Here is a 22,282-nt window from a genome sequence, read left to right on the forward strand (position 1 = left end):
TACAATTCACAAATATGTACAATTCACAAATATGTACAATTCACAAATATGTACAATTCACAAATATGTACAATTCACTAATATGTACAATTCACAAATATCTACAATTCACAAATATCTACAATTCACAAATACCTACAATTCCCAAATATTTACAATTCACAAATATGTACAATTCACAAATATCTACAATTCACAAATATCTACAATTCCCAAATATGTACAATTCACAAATATGTACAATTCACAAATATGTACAATTCACAAATATCTACAATTCACAAATATGTACAATTCACAAATATCTACAATTCACAAATATGTACAATTCACAAATATGTACAATTCACAAATATGTACAATTCACAAATATCTACAATTCACAAATATGTACAATTCACAAATATGTACAATTCACAAATATGTACAATTCACAAATATGTACAATTCACAAATATCTACAATTCACAAATATGTACAATTCACAAATATGTACAATTCACAAATATGTACAATTCACAAATATGTACAATTCACAAATATCTACAATTCACAAATATCTACAATTCACAAATATGTACAATTCACAAATATCTACAATTCACAAATATGTACAATTCACAAATATCTACAATTCACAAATATTTACAATTCACAAATATGTACAATTCACAAATATGTACAATTCACAAATATGTACAATTCACAAATATGTACAATTCACAAATATGTACAATTCACAAATATGTACAATTCACTAATATGTACAATTCACAAATATCTACAATTCACAAATATCTACAATTCACAAATACCTACAATTCCCAAATATTTACAATTCACAAATATGTACAATTCACAAATATCTACAATTCACAAATATCTACAATTCCCAAATATGTACAATTCACAAATATGTACAATTCACAAATATGTACAATTCACAAATATCTACAATTCACAAATATGTACAATTCACAAATATCTACAATTCACAAATATGTACAATTCACAAATATGTACAATTCACAAATATGTACAATTCACAAATATCTACAATTCACAAATATGTACAATTCACAAATATGTACAATTCACAAATATGTACAATTCACAAATATGTACAATTCACAAATATCTACAATTCACAAATATGTACAATTCACAAATATGTACAATTCACAAATATGTACAATTCACAAATATGTACAATTCACAAATATCTACAATTCACAAATATCTACAATTCACAAATATGTACAATTCACAAATATCTACAATTCACAAATATGTACAATTCACAAATATCTACAATTCACAAATATTTACAATTCACAAATATGTACAATTCACAAATATGTACAATTCACAAATATGTACAATTCACAAATATGTACAATTCACAAATATCTACAATTCACAAATATGTACAATTCACAAATATGTACAATTCACAAATATGTACAATTCACAAATATCTACAATTCACAAATATGTACAATTCACAAATATCTACAATTCACAAATATGTACAATTCACAAATATCTACAATTCACAAATATGTACAATTCACAAATATGTACAATTCACAAATATGTACAATTCACAAATATCTACAATTCACAAATATGTACAATTCACAAATATGTACAATTCACAAATATGTACAATTCACAAATATGTACAGTTCACAAATATGTACAATTCACAAATATGTACAATTCACAAATATGTACAATTCACAAATATCTACAATTCACAAATATGTACAATTTACAAATATATACAATTTACAAATATCTACAATTTACAAATATCTACAATTCACAAATATGTACAATTCACAAATATCTACATTTCACAAATATGTACAATTCACAAATATGTACAATTCACCAATATCTACAATTCACAAATATGTACAATTCACAAATATCTACAATTCACAAATATCTACAATTCACAAATATCTACAATTCACAAATATCTACAATTCACAAATATGTACAATTCACAAATATGTACAATTCACAAATATGTACAATTCACAAATATGTACAATTCACAAATATGTACAATTCACAAATATCTACAATTCACAAATATGTACAATTCACAAATATGTACAATTCACAAATATGTACAATTCACAAATATCTACAATTCACAAATATGTACAATTCACAAATATGTACAATTCACAAATATGTACAATTCACAAATATGTACAATTCACAAATATGTACAATTCACAAATATTTACAATTCACATATATGTACAATTCAAAAAATATGTACAATTCACAAATATGTACAATTCACAAATATGTACAATTCACAAATACGTACAATTCACAACTATGTACAATTCACAAATATCTACAATTCACAAATATGTACAATTCACAAATATGTGCAATCACAAATATGTACAATTGACAAATATGTACAGTTCACAAATATGTACAATTCACAAATATGTACAATTCACAAATATCTACAATTCACAAATATCTACAATTCACAAATATGTACAATTCACAAATATGTACAATTCTCAAATATGTACAATTAACAAATATGTACAATTCACAAATATGTACAATTCACAAATATGTACAATTCACAAATATGTACAATTCACCAATATGTACAATTCACAAATATGTACAATTCACAAATATCTACAATTCACAAATATGTACAATTCACAAATATCTACAATTCACAAATATTTACAATTCACAAATATGTACAATCTACAAATATCTACAATTTACAAATATCTACAATTCACAAATATGTACAATTCACAAATATCTACATTTCACAAATATGTACAATTCACAAATATGTACAATTCACAAATATGTACAATTCACAAATATGTACAATTCACAAATATCTATAATTCACAAATATCTACAATTCACAAATATGTACAATTCACAAATATGTACAATTCACAAATATCTACAATTCACAAATATGTACAATTCACAAATATCTACAATTCACAAATATCTACAATTCACAAATATCTACAATTCACAAATATCTACAATTCACAAATATGTACAATTCACAGATATGTACAATTCACAAATATGTACAATTCACAAATATGTACAATTCACAAATATGTACAATTCACAAATATTTACAATTCACAAATATATACAATTCACAAATATGTACAATTCACAAATATGTACAATTCACAAATATGTACAATTCACAAATATGTACAATTCACAAATATGTGCAATCCACAAATATGTACAATTCACATATATGTACAATTCACAAATATGTACAATTCACAAATATGTACAATTCACAAATATGTACAATTCACAAATATGTACAATTCACAACTATGTACAATTCACAAATATCTACAATTCACAAATATGTACAATTCACAAATATGTACAATTCACAAATATGTACAATTCACAAATATGTACAGTTCACAAATATGTACAATTCACAAATATGTACAATTCACAAATATCTACAATTCACAAATATCTACAATTCACAAATATGTACAATTCACAAATATGTACAATTCACAAATATGTACAATTCACAAATATGTACAATTCACAAATATCTACAATGTACAAATATCTACAATTCACAAATATGTACGATTCACAAATATGTACAATTCTCAAATATGTACAATTCACAAATATGTACAATTCACAAATAAGTACAATTCACAAATATCTACAATTCACAAATATGTACAATTCACCAATATGTACAATTCACAAATATGTACAATTCACAAATATCTACAATTCACAAATATGTACAATTCACAAATATGTACAATTCACAAATATGTACAATTCACAAATATGTACAATTTACAAATATCTACAATTCACAAATATCTACAATTCACAAATATGTACAATTCACAAATATCTACATTTCACAAATATGTACAATTCACAAATATGTACAATTCACAAATATGTACAATTCACAAATATGTACAATTCACAAATATCTACAATTCACAAATATCTACAATTCACAAATATGTACAATTCACAAATATGTACAATTCACAAATATCTACAATTCACAAATATGTACAATTCAAAAATATCTACAATTCACAAATATCTACAATTCACAAATATCTACAATTCACAAATATCTACAATTCACAAATATGTACAATTCACAGATATGTACAATTCACAAATATGTACAATTCACAAATATGTACAATTCACAAATATGTACAATTCACAAATATCTACAATTTACAAATATCTACAATTCACAAATATGTACAATTCACAAATATGCACAATTCACAAATATCTACAATTCACAAATATCTACAATTCACAAATATGTACAATTCACAAATATGTACAATTCACAAATATGTACAATTCACAAATATGTACAATTCACAAATATGTACAATTCACTAATATCTACAATTCACAAATATCTACAATTCACAAATATGTACAATTCACAAATATCTACATTTCACAAATATGTACAATTCACAAATATGTACAATTCACAAATATGTACAATTCACAAATATGTACAATTAACAAATATCTACAATTCACAAATATCTACAATTCACAAATATGTACAATTCACAAATATGTACAATTCACAAATATCTACAATTCACAAATATGTACAATTCAAAAATATCTACAATTCACAAATATCTACAATTCACAAATATCTACAATTCACAAATATCTACAATTCACAAATATGTACAATTCACAGATATGTACAATTCACAAATATGTACAATTCACAAATATGTACAATTCACAAATATGTACAATTCACAAATATCTACAATTTACAAATATCTACAATTCACAAATATGTACAATTCACAAATATCTACAATTCACAAATATCTACAATTCACAAATATCTACAATTCACAAATATGTACAATTCACAAATATGTACAATTCACAAATATGTACAATTCACAAATATGTACAATTCACAAATATGTACAATTCACAAATATGTACAATTCACAAATATCTACAATTCACTAATATCTACAATTCACTAATATCTACAATTCACTAATATCTACAATTCACAAATATCTACAATAACAAATATGTACAATTCACAAATATGTACAATTCACAAATATGTACAATTCACAAATATGTACAATTCACAAATATCTACAATTCACAAATATGTACAATTCACAAATATGTACAACTCACAAATATGTACAATTCACAAATATGTACAATTCACAAATATCTACAATTCACAAATATGTACAATTCACAAATATCTACAATTCACAAATATGTACAATTCACAAATATCTACAATTCACAAATATGTACAATTCACAAATATGTACAATTCACAAATATGTACAATTCACAAATATGTACAATTCACAAATATGTACAATGCACAAATATGTACAATTCACAAATATCTACAATTAACAAATATGTACAATTCACAAATATCTACAATTCACAAATATTTACAATTCACAAATATGTACAATTCACAAATATCTACAATTCACAAATATCTACAATTCACAAACATGTACAATTCACAAATATCTGCAATTCACAAATATGTACAATTTACAAATATGTACAATTCACAAATATGTACAATTCACAAATATCTACAATTCACAAATATGTACAATTCACAAATATGTACAATTCACAAATATGTACAATTCACAAATATGTACAATTCACAAATATGTACAATTCACAAATATGTACAATTCACAAATATGTACAATTCACAAATATCTACAATTCACAAATATGTACAATTCACAAATATCTACAATTCACAAATATTTACAATTCACAAATATGTACAATTCACAAATATCTACAATTCACAAATATCTACAATTCCCAAATATGTACAGTTCACAAATATGTACAATTCACAAATATGTACAATTCACAAATATCTACAATTCACAAATATGTACAATTCACAAATATCTACAATTCACAAATATGTACAATTCACAAATATGTACAATTCACAAATATGTACAATTCACAAATATCTACAATTCACAAATATGTACAATTCACAAATATGTACAATTCACAAATATGTACAATTCACAAATATGTACAATTCACAAATATCTACAATTCACAAATATGTACAATTCACAAATATGTACAATTCACAAATATGTACAATTCACAAATATGTACAATTCACAAATATCTACAATTCACAAATATCTACAATTCACAAATATGTACAATTCACAAATATCTACAATTCACAAATATGTACAATTCACAAATATCTACAATTCACAAATATTTACAATTCACAAATATGTACAATTCACAAATATGTACAATTCACAAATATGTACAATTCACAAATATGTACAATTCACAAATATCTACAATTCACAAATATGTACAATTCACAAATATGTACAATTCACAAATATGTACAATTCACAAATATCTACAATTCACAAATATGTACAATTCACAAATATCTACAATTCACAAATATGTACAATTCACAAATATGTACAATTCACAAATATCTACAATTCACAAATATCTACAATTCCCTAATATGTACAATTCACAAATATGTACAATTCACAAATATGTACAATTCACAAATATCTACAATTCACAAATATGTACAATTCACAAATATCTACAATTCACAAATATGTACAATTCACAAATATGTACAATTCACAAATATGTACAATTCACAAATATGTACAATTCACAAATATGTACAATTCACAAATATGTACAATTCACAAATATGTACAATTCACAAATATGTACAATTCACAAATATGTACAGTTCACAAATATGTACAATTCACAAATATGTACAATTCACAAATATGTACAATTCACAAATATCTACAATTCACAAATATGTACAATTCACAAATATCTACATTTCACAAATATGTACAATTCACAAATATGTACAATTCACCAATATCTACAATTCACAAATATGTACAATTCACAAATATCTACAATTCACAAATATCTACAATTCACAAATATCTACAATTCACAAATATCTACAATTCACAAATATGTACAATTCACAAATATGTACAATTCACAAATATGTACAATTCACAAATATGTACAATTCACAAATATGTACAATTCACAAATATCTACAATTCACAAATATGTACAATTCACAAATATGTACAATTCACAAATATGTACAATTCACAAATATCTACAATTCACAAATATGTACAATTCACAAATATGTACAATTCACAAATATGTACAATTCACAAATATGTACAATTCACAAATATGTACAATTCACAAATATGTACAATTCACATATATGTACAATTCAAAAAATATGTACAATTCACAAATATGTACAATTCACAAATATGTACAATTCACAAATACGTACAATTCACAACTATGTACAATTCACAAATATCTACAATTCACAAATATGTACAATTCACAAATATGTGCAATCACAAATATGTACAATTGACAAATATGTACAGTTCACAAATATGTACAATTCACAAATATGTACAATTCACAAATATCTACAATTCACAAATATCTACAATTCACAAATATGTACAATTCACAAATATGTACAATTCTCAAATATGTACAATTCACAAATATCTACAATTCACAAATATCTACAATTCACAAATATCTACAATTCACCAACATGTACAATTCTCAAATATGTACAATTCACAAATATGTACATTTCACAAATATGTACAATTCACAAATATGTACAATTCACAAATATGTACAATTCACCAATATGTACAATTCACAAATATGTACAATTCACAAATATCTACAATTCACAAATATGTACAATTCACAAATATCTACAATTCACAAATATTTACAATTCCCAAATATGTACAATCTACAAATATCTACAATTTACAAATATCTACAATTCACAAATATGTACAATTCACAAATATCTACAATTCACAAATATGTACAATTCACAAATATGTACAATTCACAAATATGTACAATTCACAAATATGTACAATTCACAAATATGTACAATTCACAAATATCTACAATTCACAAATATGTACAATTCACAAATATGTACAATTCACAAATATCTACAATTCACAAATATGTACAATTCACAAATATCTACAATTCACAAATATCTACAATTCACAAATATCTACAATTCACAAATATCTACAATTCACAAATATGTACAATTCACAGATATGTACAATTCACAAATATGTACAATTCACAAATATGTACAATTCACAAATATGTACAATTCACAAATATCTACAATTCACAAATATATACAATTCACAAATATGTACAATTCACAAATATGTACAATTCACAAATATGTACAATTCACAAATATTTACAATTCACAAATATGTTCAATACACAAATATGTACAATTCACATATATGTACAATTCACAAATATGTACAATTCACAAATATGTACAATTCACAAATATGTACAATTCACAAATATGTACAATTCACAAATATGTACAATTCACAAATATCTACAATTCACAAATATGTACAATTCACAAATATGTACAATTCACAAATATGTACAATTGACAAATATGTACAGTTCACAAATATGTACAATTCACAAATATGTACAACTCACAAATATGTACAATTCACAAATATGTACAATTCACAAATATCTACAATTCACAGATATGTACAATTCACAAATATCTACAATTCACAAATATGTACAATTCACAAATATCTACAATTCACAAATATGTACAATTCACAAATATGTACGATTCACAAATATGTACAATTCACAAATATGTACAATTCACAAATATGTACAATTCACAAATATGTACAATTCACAAATATGTACAATTCACAAATATCTATAATTCACAAATATTTACAATTCACAAATATCTACAATTCACAAATATCTACAATTCACAAATATCTACAATTCACAAATATGTACAATTCGCAAATATCTACAATTCACAAATATGTACAGTTCACAAATATGTACAATTCACAAATATGTACAATTCACAAATATCTACAATTTACAAATATCTACAATTCACAAATATGTACAATTCACAAATATGTACAATTCACAAATATCTACAATTCACAAATATGTACAATTCAAAAATATCTACAATTCACAAATATCTACAATTCACAAATATCTACAATTCACAAATATCTACAATTCACAAATATGTACAATTCACAGATAAGTACAATTCACAAATATGTACAATTCACAAATATGTACAATTCACAAATATGTACAATTCACAAATATCTACAATTTACAAATATCTACAATTCACAAATATGTACAATTCACAAATATGTACAATTCACAAATATCTACAATTCACAAATATCTACAATTCACAAATATGTACAATTCACAAATATGTACAATTCACAAATATGTACAATTCACAAATATGTACAATTCACAAATATGTACAATTCACAAATATCTACAATTCACTAATATCTACAATTCACTAATATCTATAATTCACTAATATCTACAATTCACAAATATCTACAATTCACAAATATGTACAATTCACAAATATGTACAATTCACAAATATGTACAATTCACAAATATGTACAATTTACAAATATGTACAACTTACAAATATGTACAATTCACAAATATGTACAATTCACAAATATCTACAATTCACAAATATGTACAATTCACAAATATCTACAATTCACAAATATGTACAATTCACAAATATCTTCAATTCACAAATATGTACAATTCACAAATATGTACAATTCACAAATATGTACAATTCACAAATATGTACAATTCACAAATATGTACAATTCACAAATATGTACAATTCACAAATATCTACAATTCACAAATATGTACAATTCACAAATATCTACAATTCACAAATATTTACAATTCACAAATATCTACAATTCACAAATATCTACAATTCACAAATATCTACAATTCACAAATATGTACAATTCACAAATATGTACAATTCACAAATATGTACAATTCACAAATATGTACAATTCACAAATATGTACAATTCACAAATATCTACAATTCACAAATATGTACAATTCACAAATATGTACAATTCACAAATATGTACAATTCACAAATATGTACAATTCACAAATATGTACAATTCACAAATATGTACAATTCACAAATATGTACAGTTCACAAATATGTACAATTCACAAATATGTACAATTTACAAATATCTACAATTCACAAATATCTACAATTCACAAATATGTACAATTCACAAATATGTACAATTCACAAATATGTACAATTCACAAATATGTACAATTCACAAATATCTACAATTCACAAATATCTACAATTCACAAATATGTACAATTCACAAATATGTACAATTCACAAATATGTACAATTAACAAATATGTACAATTTACAAATATGTACAATTCACAAATATGTACAATTCACAAATATGTACAATTCACCAATATGTACAATTCACAAATATGTACAATTCACAAATATCTACAATTCACATATATGTACAATTCACAAATATGTACAATTCACAAATATTTACTATTCACAAATATGTACAATTTACAAATATCTACAATTTTACAAATATCTACAATTCACAAATATGTACAATTCACAAATATCTACATTTCACAAATATGTACAATTCACATATATGTACAATTCACAAATATGTACAATTCACAAATATGTACAATTAACAAATATCTACAATTCACAAATATCTACAATTCACAAATATGTACAATTCACAAATATGTACAATTCACAAATATCTACAATTCACAAATATGTACAATTCAAAAATATCTACAATTCACAAATATCTACAATTCACAAATATCTACAATTCACAAATATCTACAATTCACAAATATGTACAATTCACAGATATGTACAATTCACAAATATGTACAATTCACAAATATGTACAATTCACAAATATGTACAATTCACAAATATCTACAATTTACAAATATCTACAATTCACAAATATGTACAATTCACAAATATCTACAATTCACAAATATCTACAATTCACAAATATCTACAATTCACAAATATGTACAATTCACAAATATGTACAATTCACAAATATGTACAATTCACAAATATGTACAATTCACAAATATGTACAATTCACAAATATGTACAATTCACATATATGTACAATTCAAAAAATATGTACAATTCACAAATATGTACAATTCACAAATATGTACAATTCACAAATACGTACAATTCACAACTATGTACACTTCACAAATATCTACAATTCACAAATATGTACAATTCACAAATATGTGCAATCACAAATATGTACAATTGACAAATATGTACAGTTCACAAATATGTACAATTCACAAATATGTACAATTCACAAATATCTACAATTCACAAATATCTACAATTCACAAATATGTACAATTCACAAATATGTACAATTCTCAAATATGTACAATTAACAAATATGTACAATTCACAAATATGTACAATTCACAAATATGTACAATTCACAAATATGTACAATTCACCAATATGTACAATTCACAAATATGTACAATGCACAAATATCTACAATTCACAAATATGTACAATTCACAAATATCTACAATTCCCAAATATTTACAATTCACAAATATGTACAATCTACAAATATCTACAATTTACAAATATCTACAATTCACAAATATGTACAATTCACAAATATCTACATTTCACAAATATGTACAATTCACAAATATGTACAATTCACAAATATGTACAATTCACAAATATGTACAATTCACAAATATCTATAATTCACAAATATCAACAATTCACAAATATGTACAATTCACAAATATGTACAATTCACAAATATCTACAATTCACAAATATCTACAATTCACAAATATCTACAATTCACAAATATCTACAATTCACAAATATCTACAATTCACAAATATCTACAATTCACAAATATGTACAATTCACAGATATGTACAATTCACAAATATGTACAATTCACAAATATGTACAATTCACAAATATGTACAATTCACAAATATCTACAATTCACAAATATATACAATTCACAAATATGTACAATTCACAAATATGTACAATTCACAAATATGTACAATTCACAAATATGTACAATTCACAAATATGTGCAATCCACAAATATGTACAATTCACATATATGTACAATTCACAAATATGTACAATTCACAAATATGTACAATTCACAAATATGTACAATTCACAAATATGTACAATTCACAACTATGTACAATTCACAAATATCTACAATTCACAAATATGTACAATTCACAAATATGTACAATTCACAAATATGTACAATTGACAAATATGTACAGTTCACAAATATGTACAATTCACAAATATGTACATTTCACAAATATCTACAATTCACAAATATCTACAATTCACAAATATGTACAATTCACAAATATGTACAATTCACAAATATGTACAATTCACAAATATGTACAATTCACAAATATCTACAATTCACAAATATCTACAATTCACAAATATGTACGATTCACAAATATGTACAATTCTCAAATATGTACAATTAACAAATATGTACAATTCACAAATATGTACAATTCACAAATATCTACAATTCACAAATATGTACAATTCACCAATATGTACAATTCACAAATATGTACAATTCACAAATATCTACAATTCACAAATATGTACAATTCACAAATATGTACAATTCACAAATATGTACAATTCACAAATATGTACAATTTACAAATATCTACAATTCACAAATATCTACAATTCACAAATATGTACAATTCACAAATATCTACATTTCACAAATATGTACAATTCACAAATATGTACAATTCACAAATATGTACAATTCACAAATATGTACAATTCACAAATATCTACAATTCACAAATATCTACAATTCACAAATATGTACAATTCACAAATATGTACAATTCACAAATATCTACAATTCACAAATATGTACAATTCAAAAATATCTACAATTCACAAATATCTACAATTCACAAATATCTACAATTCACAAATATCTACAATTCACAAATATGTACAATTCACAGATATGTACAATTCACAAATATGTACAATTCACAAATATGTACAATTCACAAATATGTACAATTCACAAATATCTACAATTTACAAATATCTACAATTCACAAATATGTACAATTCACAAATATGCACAATTCACAAATATCTACAATTCACAAATATCTACAATTCACAAATATGTACAATTCACAAATATGTACAATTCACAAATATGTACAATTCACAAATATGTACAATTCACAAATATGTACAATTCACTAATATCTACAATTCACTAATATCTACAATTCACTAATATCTACAATTCACTAATATCTACAATTCACAATTATCTACAATTCACAAATATGTACAATTCACAAATATGTACAATTCACAAATATGTACAATTCACAAATATGTACAATTCACAAATATCTACAATTCACAAATATGTACAATCCACAAATATGTACAATTCACATATATGTACAATTCACAAATATGTACAATTCACAAATATGTACAATTCACAAATATGTACAATTCACAAATATGTACAATTCACAACTATGTACAATTCACAAATATCTATAATTCACAAATATGTACAATTCACAAATATGTACAATTCACAAATATGTACAATTCACAAATATGTACAGTTCACAAATATGTACAATTCACAAATATGTACAATTCACAAATATCTACAATTCACAAATATCTACAATTCACAAATATGTACAATTCACAAATATTTACAATTCACAAATATCTACAATTCACAAATATGTACAATTCAAAAATATCTACAATTCACAAATATCTACAATTCACAAATATCTACAATTCACAAATATCTACAATTCACAAATATGTACAATTCACAGATATGTACAATTCACAAATATGTACAATTCACAAATATGTACAATTCACAAATATGTACAATTCACAAATATCTACAATTTACAAATATCTACAATTCACAAATATGTACAATTCACAAATATGTACAATTCACAAATATCTACAATTCACAAATATCTACAATTCACAAATATGTACAATTCACAAATATGTACAATTCACAAATATGTACAATTCACAAATATGTACAATTCACAAATATGTACAATTCACAAATATCTACAATTCACTAATATCTACAATTCACTAATATCTACAATTCACTAATATCTACAATTCACAAATATCTACAATTCACAAATATGTACAATTCACAAATATGTACAATTCACAAATATGTACAATTCACAAATATGTACAATTCACAAATATGTACAACTCACAAATATGTACAATTCACAAATATGTACAATTCACAAATATCTACAATTCACAAATATGTACAATTCACAAATATCTACAATTCACAAATATGTACAATTCACAAATATCTACAATTCACAAATATGTACAATTCACAAATATGTACAATTCACAAATATGTACAATTCACAAATATGTACAATTCACAAATATGTACAATTCACAAATATGTACAATTCACAAATATCTACAATTCACAAATATGTACAATTCACAAATATCTACAATTCACAAATATTTACAATTCACAAATATCTACAATTCACAAATATCTACAATTCACAAATATCTACAATTCACAAATATGTACAATTCACAAATATCTACAATTCACAAATATGTACAGTTCACAAATATGTACAATTCACAAATATGTACAATTCACAAATATCTACAATTCACAAATATCTACAATTCACAAATATCTACAATTCACAAATATGTACAATTCACAAATATCTACAATTCACAAATATGTACAATTCACAAATATCTACAATTCACAAATATTTACAATTCACAAATATGTACAATTCACAAATATGTACAATTCACAAATATGTACAATTCACAAATATGTACAATTCACAAATATCTACAATTCACAAATATGTACAATTCACAAATATGTACAATTCACAAATATGTACAATTCACAAATATCTACAATTCACAAATATGTACAATTCACAAATATCTACAATTCACAAATATGTACAATTCACAAATATCTACAATTCACAAATATGTACAATTCACAAATATGTACAATTCACAAATATGTACAATTCACAAATATCTACAATTCACAAATATGTACAATTCACAAATATCTACAATTCACAAATATGTACAATTCACAAATATCTACAATTCACAAATATGTACAATTCACAAATATCTACAATTCAATATATAAAAATATGTAGTATAAAAATATGTACAAAATGAATTCGTTTTCATTTATAGCTAAACCTTTTGTTTTTTTATTGCAATTTATTTTATTAATTTTTTTTTTCCAGGTGTTTATTGAAAGTTTTAAATAAAGGTTATGAACAACTTATAGATAGATTTAATCTTGAATCAAATATTTGTAAACATAAAATAAATAAATTGCGTCTAAAAATCTTTACAGAATGTTGAATTAATAAGAAGCAAAAAAATTTTTAATCTATTTGTGAAAAAAATTCTTTTAAACAAAAATATTTCTCCCCTTTTTAAAACAATAAAAAGGTTTTTTATTTGCTTTTATATATTTTAATCTATGGTGTTGAGACTTGTTTTATGTAATGAATTAGCAGATCATAAGAAAAGAATTTCTTTTTTAATAAATATTGCAAAACTATTTTAAATTCATTTGAAACTAAATTTTACATTCTATGTTTTTTTGTTTTGTAAAAGCCATTAAAACATTGGTTTTATGATTTTGTCAAAAATACTGATACTGAAACATCAGCAAATAAGCTATGCTGTAATCCACATTTAGGTTCTTGCCTGACATGCTACCCTGCTTAGAGAAGTAGCCCGGTTGGGTTAGCATGCCAATATTAAATTACAAAAAAGTATGATGACTAAAAAATAGTGATATACCGATGACAAAGGCCGATTCTGGATATTAATAGGTGTCAATGTATTTATATAAGGGTATTATAATAATATTTGGGATGTAATATACATATATTACATGTACCTATACATCAGCAGTGACTTGGCTTACTAGCTTATGCCATTGGTAACCAGCAGCCAATTAATTGGCCTAACCATCGGCGGAATAGTCGGCCGATGGCATCGGTTGATTAATCTGCATTGGCCGATGCATTGGCATTGGCTTATAAGCCAAAACCAAACTGGTGCATTGGCACACCTTATATATGTAAATTGCGTTCCTAATATTAATATATTACCTTTATATAAATACGTTAAACTCTATCATTAGCCTCAATCAGCATTTGCCATTGGTAAATCACTACTAAAAAAGACTATTATGGTGGAAATTTAATATAAAATTTTTTATAAAAATTTTATATTAAATTTCCACCATAATAGTCTATTTTAGTAGTTCTAAAAAAGACTATTATGATGTAAATATTTTAATATAAATTTTTTTATATTAAAATATTTCCAGGATTAAAATGATTTTATTAACTCTAGAACTTACTAAGCTGAAGTTTTTTTTTATTTTCATAACTTTTTTCAACAAATGTTGGTTAACAAAATATTTTGGAATTAATTTTAATGTCAGATACAACTTGCAAAGTATGTTGAATGCTTAATTCTCTTTTTTAATAAAAGTTGTAAGTTAAATCAAACCTTCTTATTAAAATTTATGTTTGGTTTTATTGGATTATGTTTCGTTAATTTTTTTACAGTTGCAGCAAGATCTTCCTCCTGAATATGAAGAAACAAAACTAGATATGGAAGAACCTCAAAAAGAGTTTATGGATGATTTCTTTAAAAAAGTAAAGTTTTATCATAGTTTATAATCTTTCAACTATTTCTAAGTAGTTGCAAACCTTTGACCATATTTATATTTAACTAGTCTGTTTTATTGGTTACTTAGTAATGCTATTTTTAAGTTTGTTGATTAGATGTATTCATGGAGTTCAGTAGTAGTATTTTTTATATTTCAAAAATTTATTTAACCCATTTTTGAGTTTTATAGATGCCATATTTTGTTGAATTTAAATATTTATTTTAGTGTAATTTGTTCTGATACTGTGCATTATGTTTACTTTCTTGCATAATAAATAGTGATAATTATAAATAATCAAATTACATTTATTTTTCCAGCATTATCTATTATAATTAAAATATACTTTATTTAACATTACGTTTAAATAAATTACATTTAAAATAAGTTTTTAAAATTTAGTTTATTTTAAAATAGTACTTGTTTATCTAGCTTACATGTTTTAGTTTATTATTTGTTTTATATATTTTTGTAATTATAAATGATGTTGTTTATTTTCTTTTTTTAATTGGTAGATAAATGATATACAAAAAAATATACGTAGCATTCAAGGAAATGTTCAAGAAATAAAAAAAAAGCATAACGCAATCTTATTTGCTCCCCGACCAGAAAAGAAGGTTGAAGAAGAAATGGAGCAATTAATGGCAGAAATACAACAGAATGCTAATATAATTAAACTCAATCTTAAAAGTAAATTATTGTTAATGATAAAAGTAATTTTTTTTTGTTATTCATTTTTATGTTTGTTATATTTTGTGTTTGTTCTTTTTATAAGAAAGTATAGATTGGGGTTATTAAAGAATTTTTTTTACAATTAAACTTGGGTGTTCATAAATGTTGATGTGACTTCTTGATTTAACATCAAAGTAAAAAACATGAACAAGGTCATTAACAATTTCATTGATATAAAAAATACAAGAAAACAATAAAAAAAATATATTACATAAAGTCTTTTCTTGTGAAAAGTTTATAAATTATTTAATCATTGGTTTAAATAACCTTAAAATTCTTATTAGAATTCTTGTTACGTGTTAAAATTGTTTATAGATTTATCCAAGGTTCCACTTTTTTTTTCATATCTATTAGCTGCAAGATTCCATATTAATTCTCATAGTAATTCTTATCAACATTAACATTGTTCCTGAGACTTCCCACTTAAGTGACTGTATTTGCAGCCTGCGCTTTGCAGTAACTGGTAAATTTTAACTATAGTAAATTCAGTTATTTTATGTCAATGATTGTATGACCGTATTTTTGATATAGACATGGATGAAAGGTGAGTCTTGAATCTACTATGATAATCTTTTTGATAGCTGAATCTCCTATATATGTTTTGTTGTATTATTATTTACTATTTACCTTTCCTGGTTAAATTGTGCAGATAATTGTGTTGATTAGTGTATGTTATTTACAAACATACTCAAAAAAGGTATAAAAACTTATTAAAAGCGTATATATTAAATCTGTTAGAAAGTTAAAGTTATCTCTTTGTTATTATTGTTTTTCTCTTACATTAAACATTATTCTTTTGAACTCTTATTGTTCGAAATTGTTTATATTGAACTATATTAAAAGAAAAATACATTTATAATTTTGAAAACTACTTAAGTTATAGTGAAAAAACACAAAAAATTAATATATTTAAAAAAATGGGTACTTTTTTAATTTAATTGTGAAAGATATATATTTAGCTAAAAATGTATAGATGTCTCTGTTAGTTTATTAATTTTCATTAGGTACTTTAATAGAAATAGTTACTGATAGAAAAAGTAGATGCTAAATTTTTTTTTTTGCTTTCTATATTTAAGAGAATTACTAGTCTTTGCAAATCTAACAGGTAATTAATTTATTTCAAAATTCAATGTTGACATTGTCTACTTTTTAAGTCCTGTATGGAGACTGATGAAAAATACAATTAAAATGGATATGGGTGTCTTAGTTTAGTTTTATTTGATAAATCTGAATAAACATCTTATAGAAGAGAGCTTTTAAAAATGTTAATTTAATGGTATTTAACCATTAAGTTATATATATATACATGTATATATATATACATATATATATATATATATATATATATATATATATATATATATATATATATATATATATATATATATATATATATATATGAATATATATATGAATATATATATATATATATATATGTGTGTGTGTGTGTGCCAACCACATTATATTAGCAACTTCTTATTTGTCACATTTCTTCTGGAGTGATTCAAGATTTATTCTTGATTTATCATCAGGAGAAAATGGTGTTGTGTGTGTGTTTTTTCACATTGTGAATGGCGAAGGAAAATAATGGGGAAATACAAATTATAGGATATGTACAAATTTTTTACTTTATTTAATATTTATCTTTTTTTTTTTTTTTTTTTACTTTTTTGTAATATTTATTACTTCTTTTCAGCAGTTAAAAATAATTTGAGTAAGCATTAGATATTAAATAACAATAATCAGTGATAAAATATTAAACATTTTCGCAAAAACCAACAGAAAATGTATTTTAACACATGTTGTTACACAATAACTCAACACATTGTTTAATAGATACTATTAAAAGTTGAATTATAGTTAGTCTTAATTCTCAAAAAGTTGAATTATAGTTAGTCTTAATAAATTTAGTACAAAACTGTTTGTTTTAGTTACTTTCAAGATAACAATGTGTTGCTTAAATAATGAAATGTGAGAAAATGCAAGGATTGTTTTTCTGCCCTTTCTTTTGTAGTTTCAAAAGGGAAAAAAAAATAAAAGGTAATTGCAAATTTGTAGATTTTAATCAACCCTATAATGACAGAACAAAATGGGAGAAAGTTTAAACAGGACAAACTAATAATGATCAAAAGAAGGATCAAAAGAATACAAAAATTTAAATACTGAAACAGCAGGATGGCATAATGATATGAAATTACTATTTTAGAACTTGAGTATTCCGCTTTTTGAAGAATCTGGAATATTTCCTAATGTAATGTTTCAGAAAATAACTAAATTAAATAATACAAGATGGACAATACTGGCTTTTTTGGCATTTGCTCTTCTAGCAGAGAGAAAAGACTACTACATTTGTAGATCAATTTCTTACAGAATCAAGCCATTGGTTTATTGATCAAATGTACAATGCAAGGATTATTGGAAGCCATGTAGCAGCTTGCACGGTCATGAATAAGCGCTAAACTCAGTGAAAAAGAATCAGGAACCAATGAGACTGGAAATTCTCAGAACAAATCAGTGTACAGAAAGAGCAATCAAGTATCTTTAGTATCTTTTTGACATCTATAATAAGAAGATGCTCCTGGTCTTTTTTGTCTAACAAAGCATATAAGTTGTATATTATGCTTTAATAAAGCTGAACACTTCACAACATATTTTATTATACTTGTAATTTAGAATATTATGATGTAACAATAAACTGTTAAATGCCAAAAAACTACATAAAAACTCTTCAATTAAAAAAAATAAAATTAAAAAATAACAATCATAAAATTGTTGGAAATTCTATCCATACACATATATATGGTAAATTCAAGTTTTTTGTTTAATAAAAAGTTTTAAATAAAAAGTTCTTTCTCAAATTTTTAATGAAATTTCGAAAAAAATTAATTTAAATGAAAAACAAATGAATTTTGGAAATGTAAGCAACCTTAAAAGTTATTTTATTGAATTTTATTGAATTAAAAGTTATTCAATTGTAATAATAAATTAAAAGTTATTTTATTGAATTTTATTGATCACATCAAAAGTATAGGTAGAATAAAATTTAAAATTACAATTTTTTTTTAAGGCTTTTATTTGATTTTTACAAAATAAAAGCCTAAAAATTAAAATATAAAGTTTTTTAAATAAAAAGAAGCTTGTCAAAAATTATTACTTTTTGACAAGCCTCTTTTTATTTAAAAAACTTATTAAACTAATTAAATCAAATTTTAAAATTGCTAAAGTGAATGTTAAAAATGTCATATACAAGTTTAGCTTTGAGTAAAGCTATATTGGGTGCAATTGCAAACAATTGCGAACATTGCGAACAAGGCAGAACTATAAGAGATATTTGAAATTGGAAAATCAACAGTTTTGGTTATAAGTAAAAGAAATAAAGACAACAGTTGAATGTCTCAAAGGTCATGAAAGCCATGAATTACATCTGAAAGAAATGAAGTTTAGTTTGTGTCTAAAAAATTGATCCATGCAAATAAGCTATTTTACTAAACGTTAAAATGAAAAAAATTTCAATGTCGTTTTTCACAGCTAAATGCTGTTTGATGTCTGCAAACCAATTTGGAAAATGTCTGGAAAAATTTGGAATGCTATAATGCTTAAATACTTTTTTAATGGCAGTAATCAATGCTAAGGAATGCTATAATGCTTAAATACTTTTTTAACAGCAGTAATCAATGCTAAGGAATGCTATAATGCTTAAATACTTTTTTAACGGCTTCCCAATGAAGTATTAAAGCAATTTACTTTAAAAGAAAATAATTTCAACTAAAAATTTTTTCAAAAATAATTCATTCATAATTTTTCAATAAAATTAACCTTTAAGATTGCTTTTATTTAAGTGAAATTCATTTTTTTTAATCATGAAATTTATTTTTTGACATTTCAGTAAAAATTTGAGAGAAATTATACTTTTCATTGAAAAGTCCATTTATGCTCTTATCCAATTACTTATGCATTCTACTGTATGTGTGTGTGTGTGTGTGTGTGTGTGTGTGTGTGTGTGTGTGTGTGTGTGTGTGTGTGTGTGTGTGTGTGTGTGTGTGTGTGTCTATATATATATATATATATATATATATATATATATATATATATATATATATATATATATATATATATATATATATATATATATATATATATATATTTATATTTATATATATATATATATATATATATATATATATATATATATTTATATTTATATATATATATATATATATATATATATATATATATATATATATATATATAAATATAAATGCAATATTATATTTGGATTTAAAAATAATTTCTTTCATCAATTTTTTATTATAATATCATCCTTTATAATATCACCCTCCTTTATAAAAATTTTTTACCAACTTTATTTAGTTAATGATTATAAATATTAAAAGGAAAAATGAGATGCTGATCTGCAAATGGTGACTTATCGCAATTTGTAGATTATCTTATTTTGAGAAATTGCCAAATTTATCAAAATACTATTAAGTCCTTG

General features: G+C 23.5%; 1 protein-coding gene across 2 annotated transcripts in view; it reads left to right on the forward strand.

Annotated features, from left to right (window-relative positions):
- LOC100214100 (syntaxin-1A) overlaps window positions 1-22,282 on the forward strand; it is a 94,618-nt gene that overhangs the window by 42,700 nt on the left and 29,636 nt on the right. For both annotated transcript variants that reach the window (XM_065807485.1, XM_065807484.1), the window contains exons 3-4: window positions 16,955-17,044; window positions 17,571-17,745. In XM_065807485.1, the coding sequence (XP_065663557.1) occupies window positions 16,955-17,044; window positions 17,571-17,745 (265 nt within the window). The remainder of the gene's footprint in view (window positions 1-16,954; window positions 17,045-17,570; window positions 17,746-22,282) is intronic.

Source organism: Hydra vulgaris, chromosome 10, assembly GCF_038396675.1.
Source record: "Hydra vulgaris chromosome 10, alternate assembly HydraT2T_AEP".
Lineage (NCBI taxonomy): Eukaryota > Metazoa > Cnidaria > Hydrozoa > Anthoathecata > Hydridae > Hydra > Hydra vulgaris.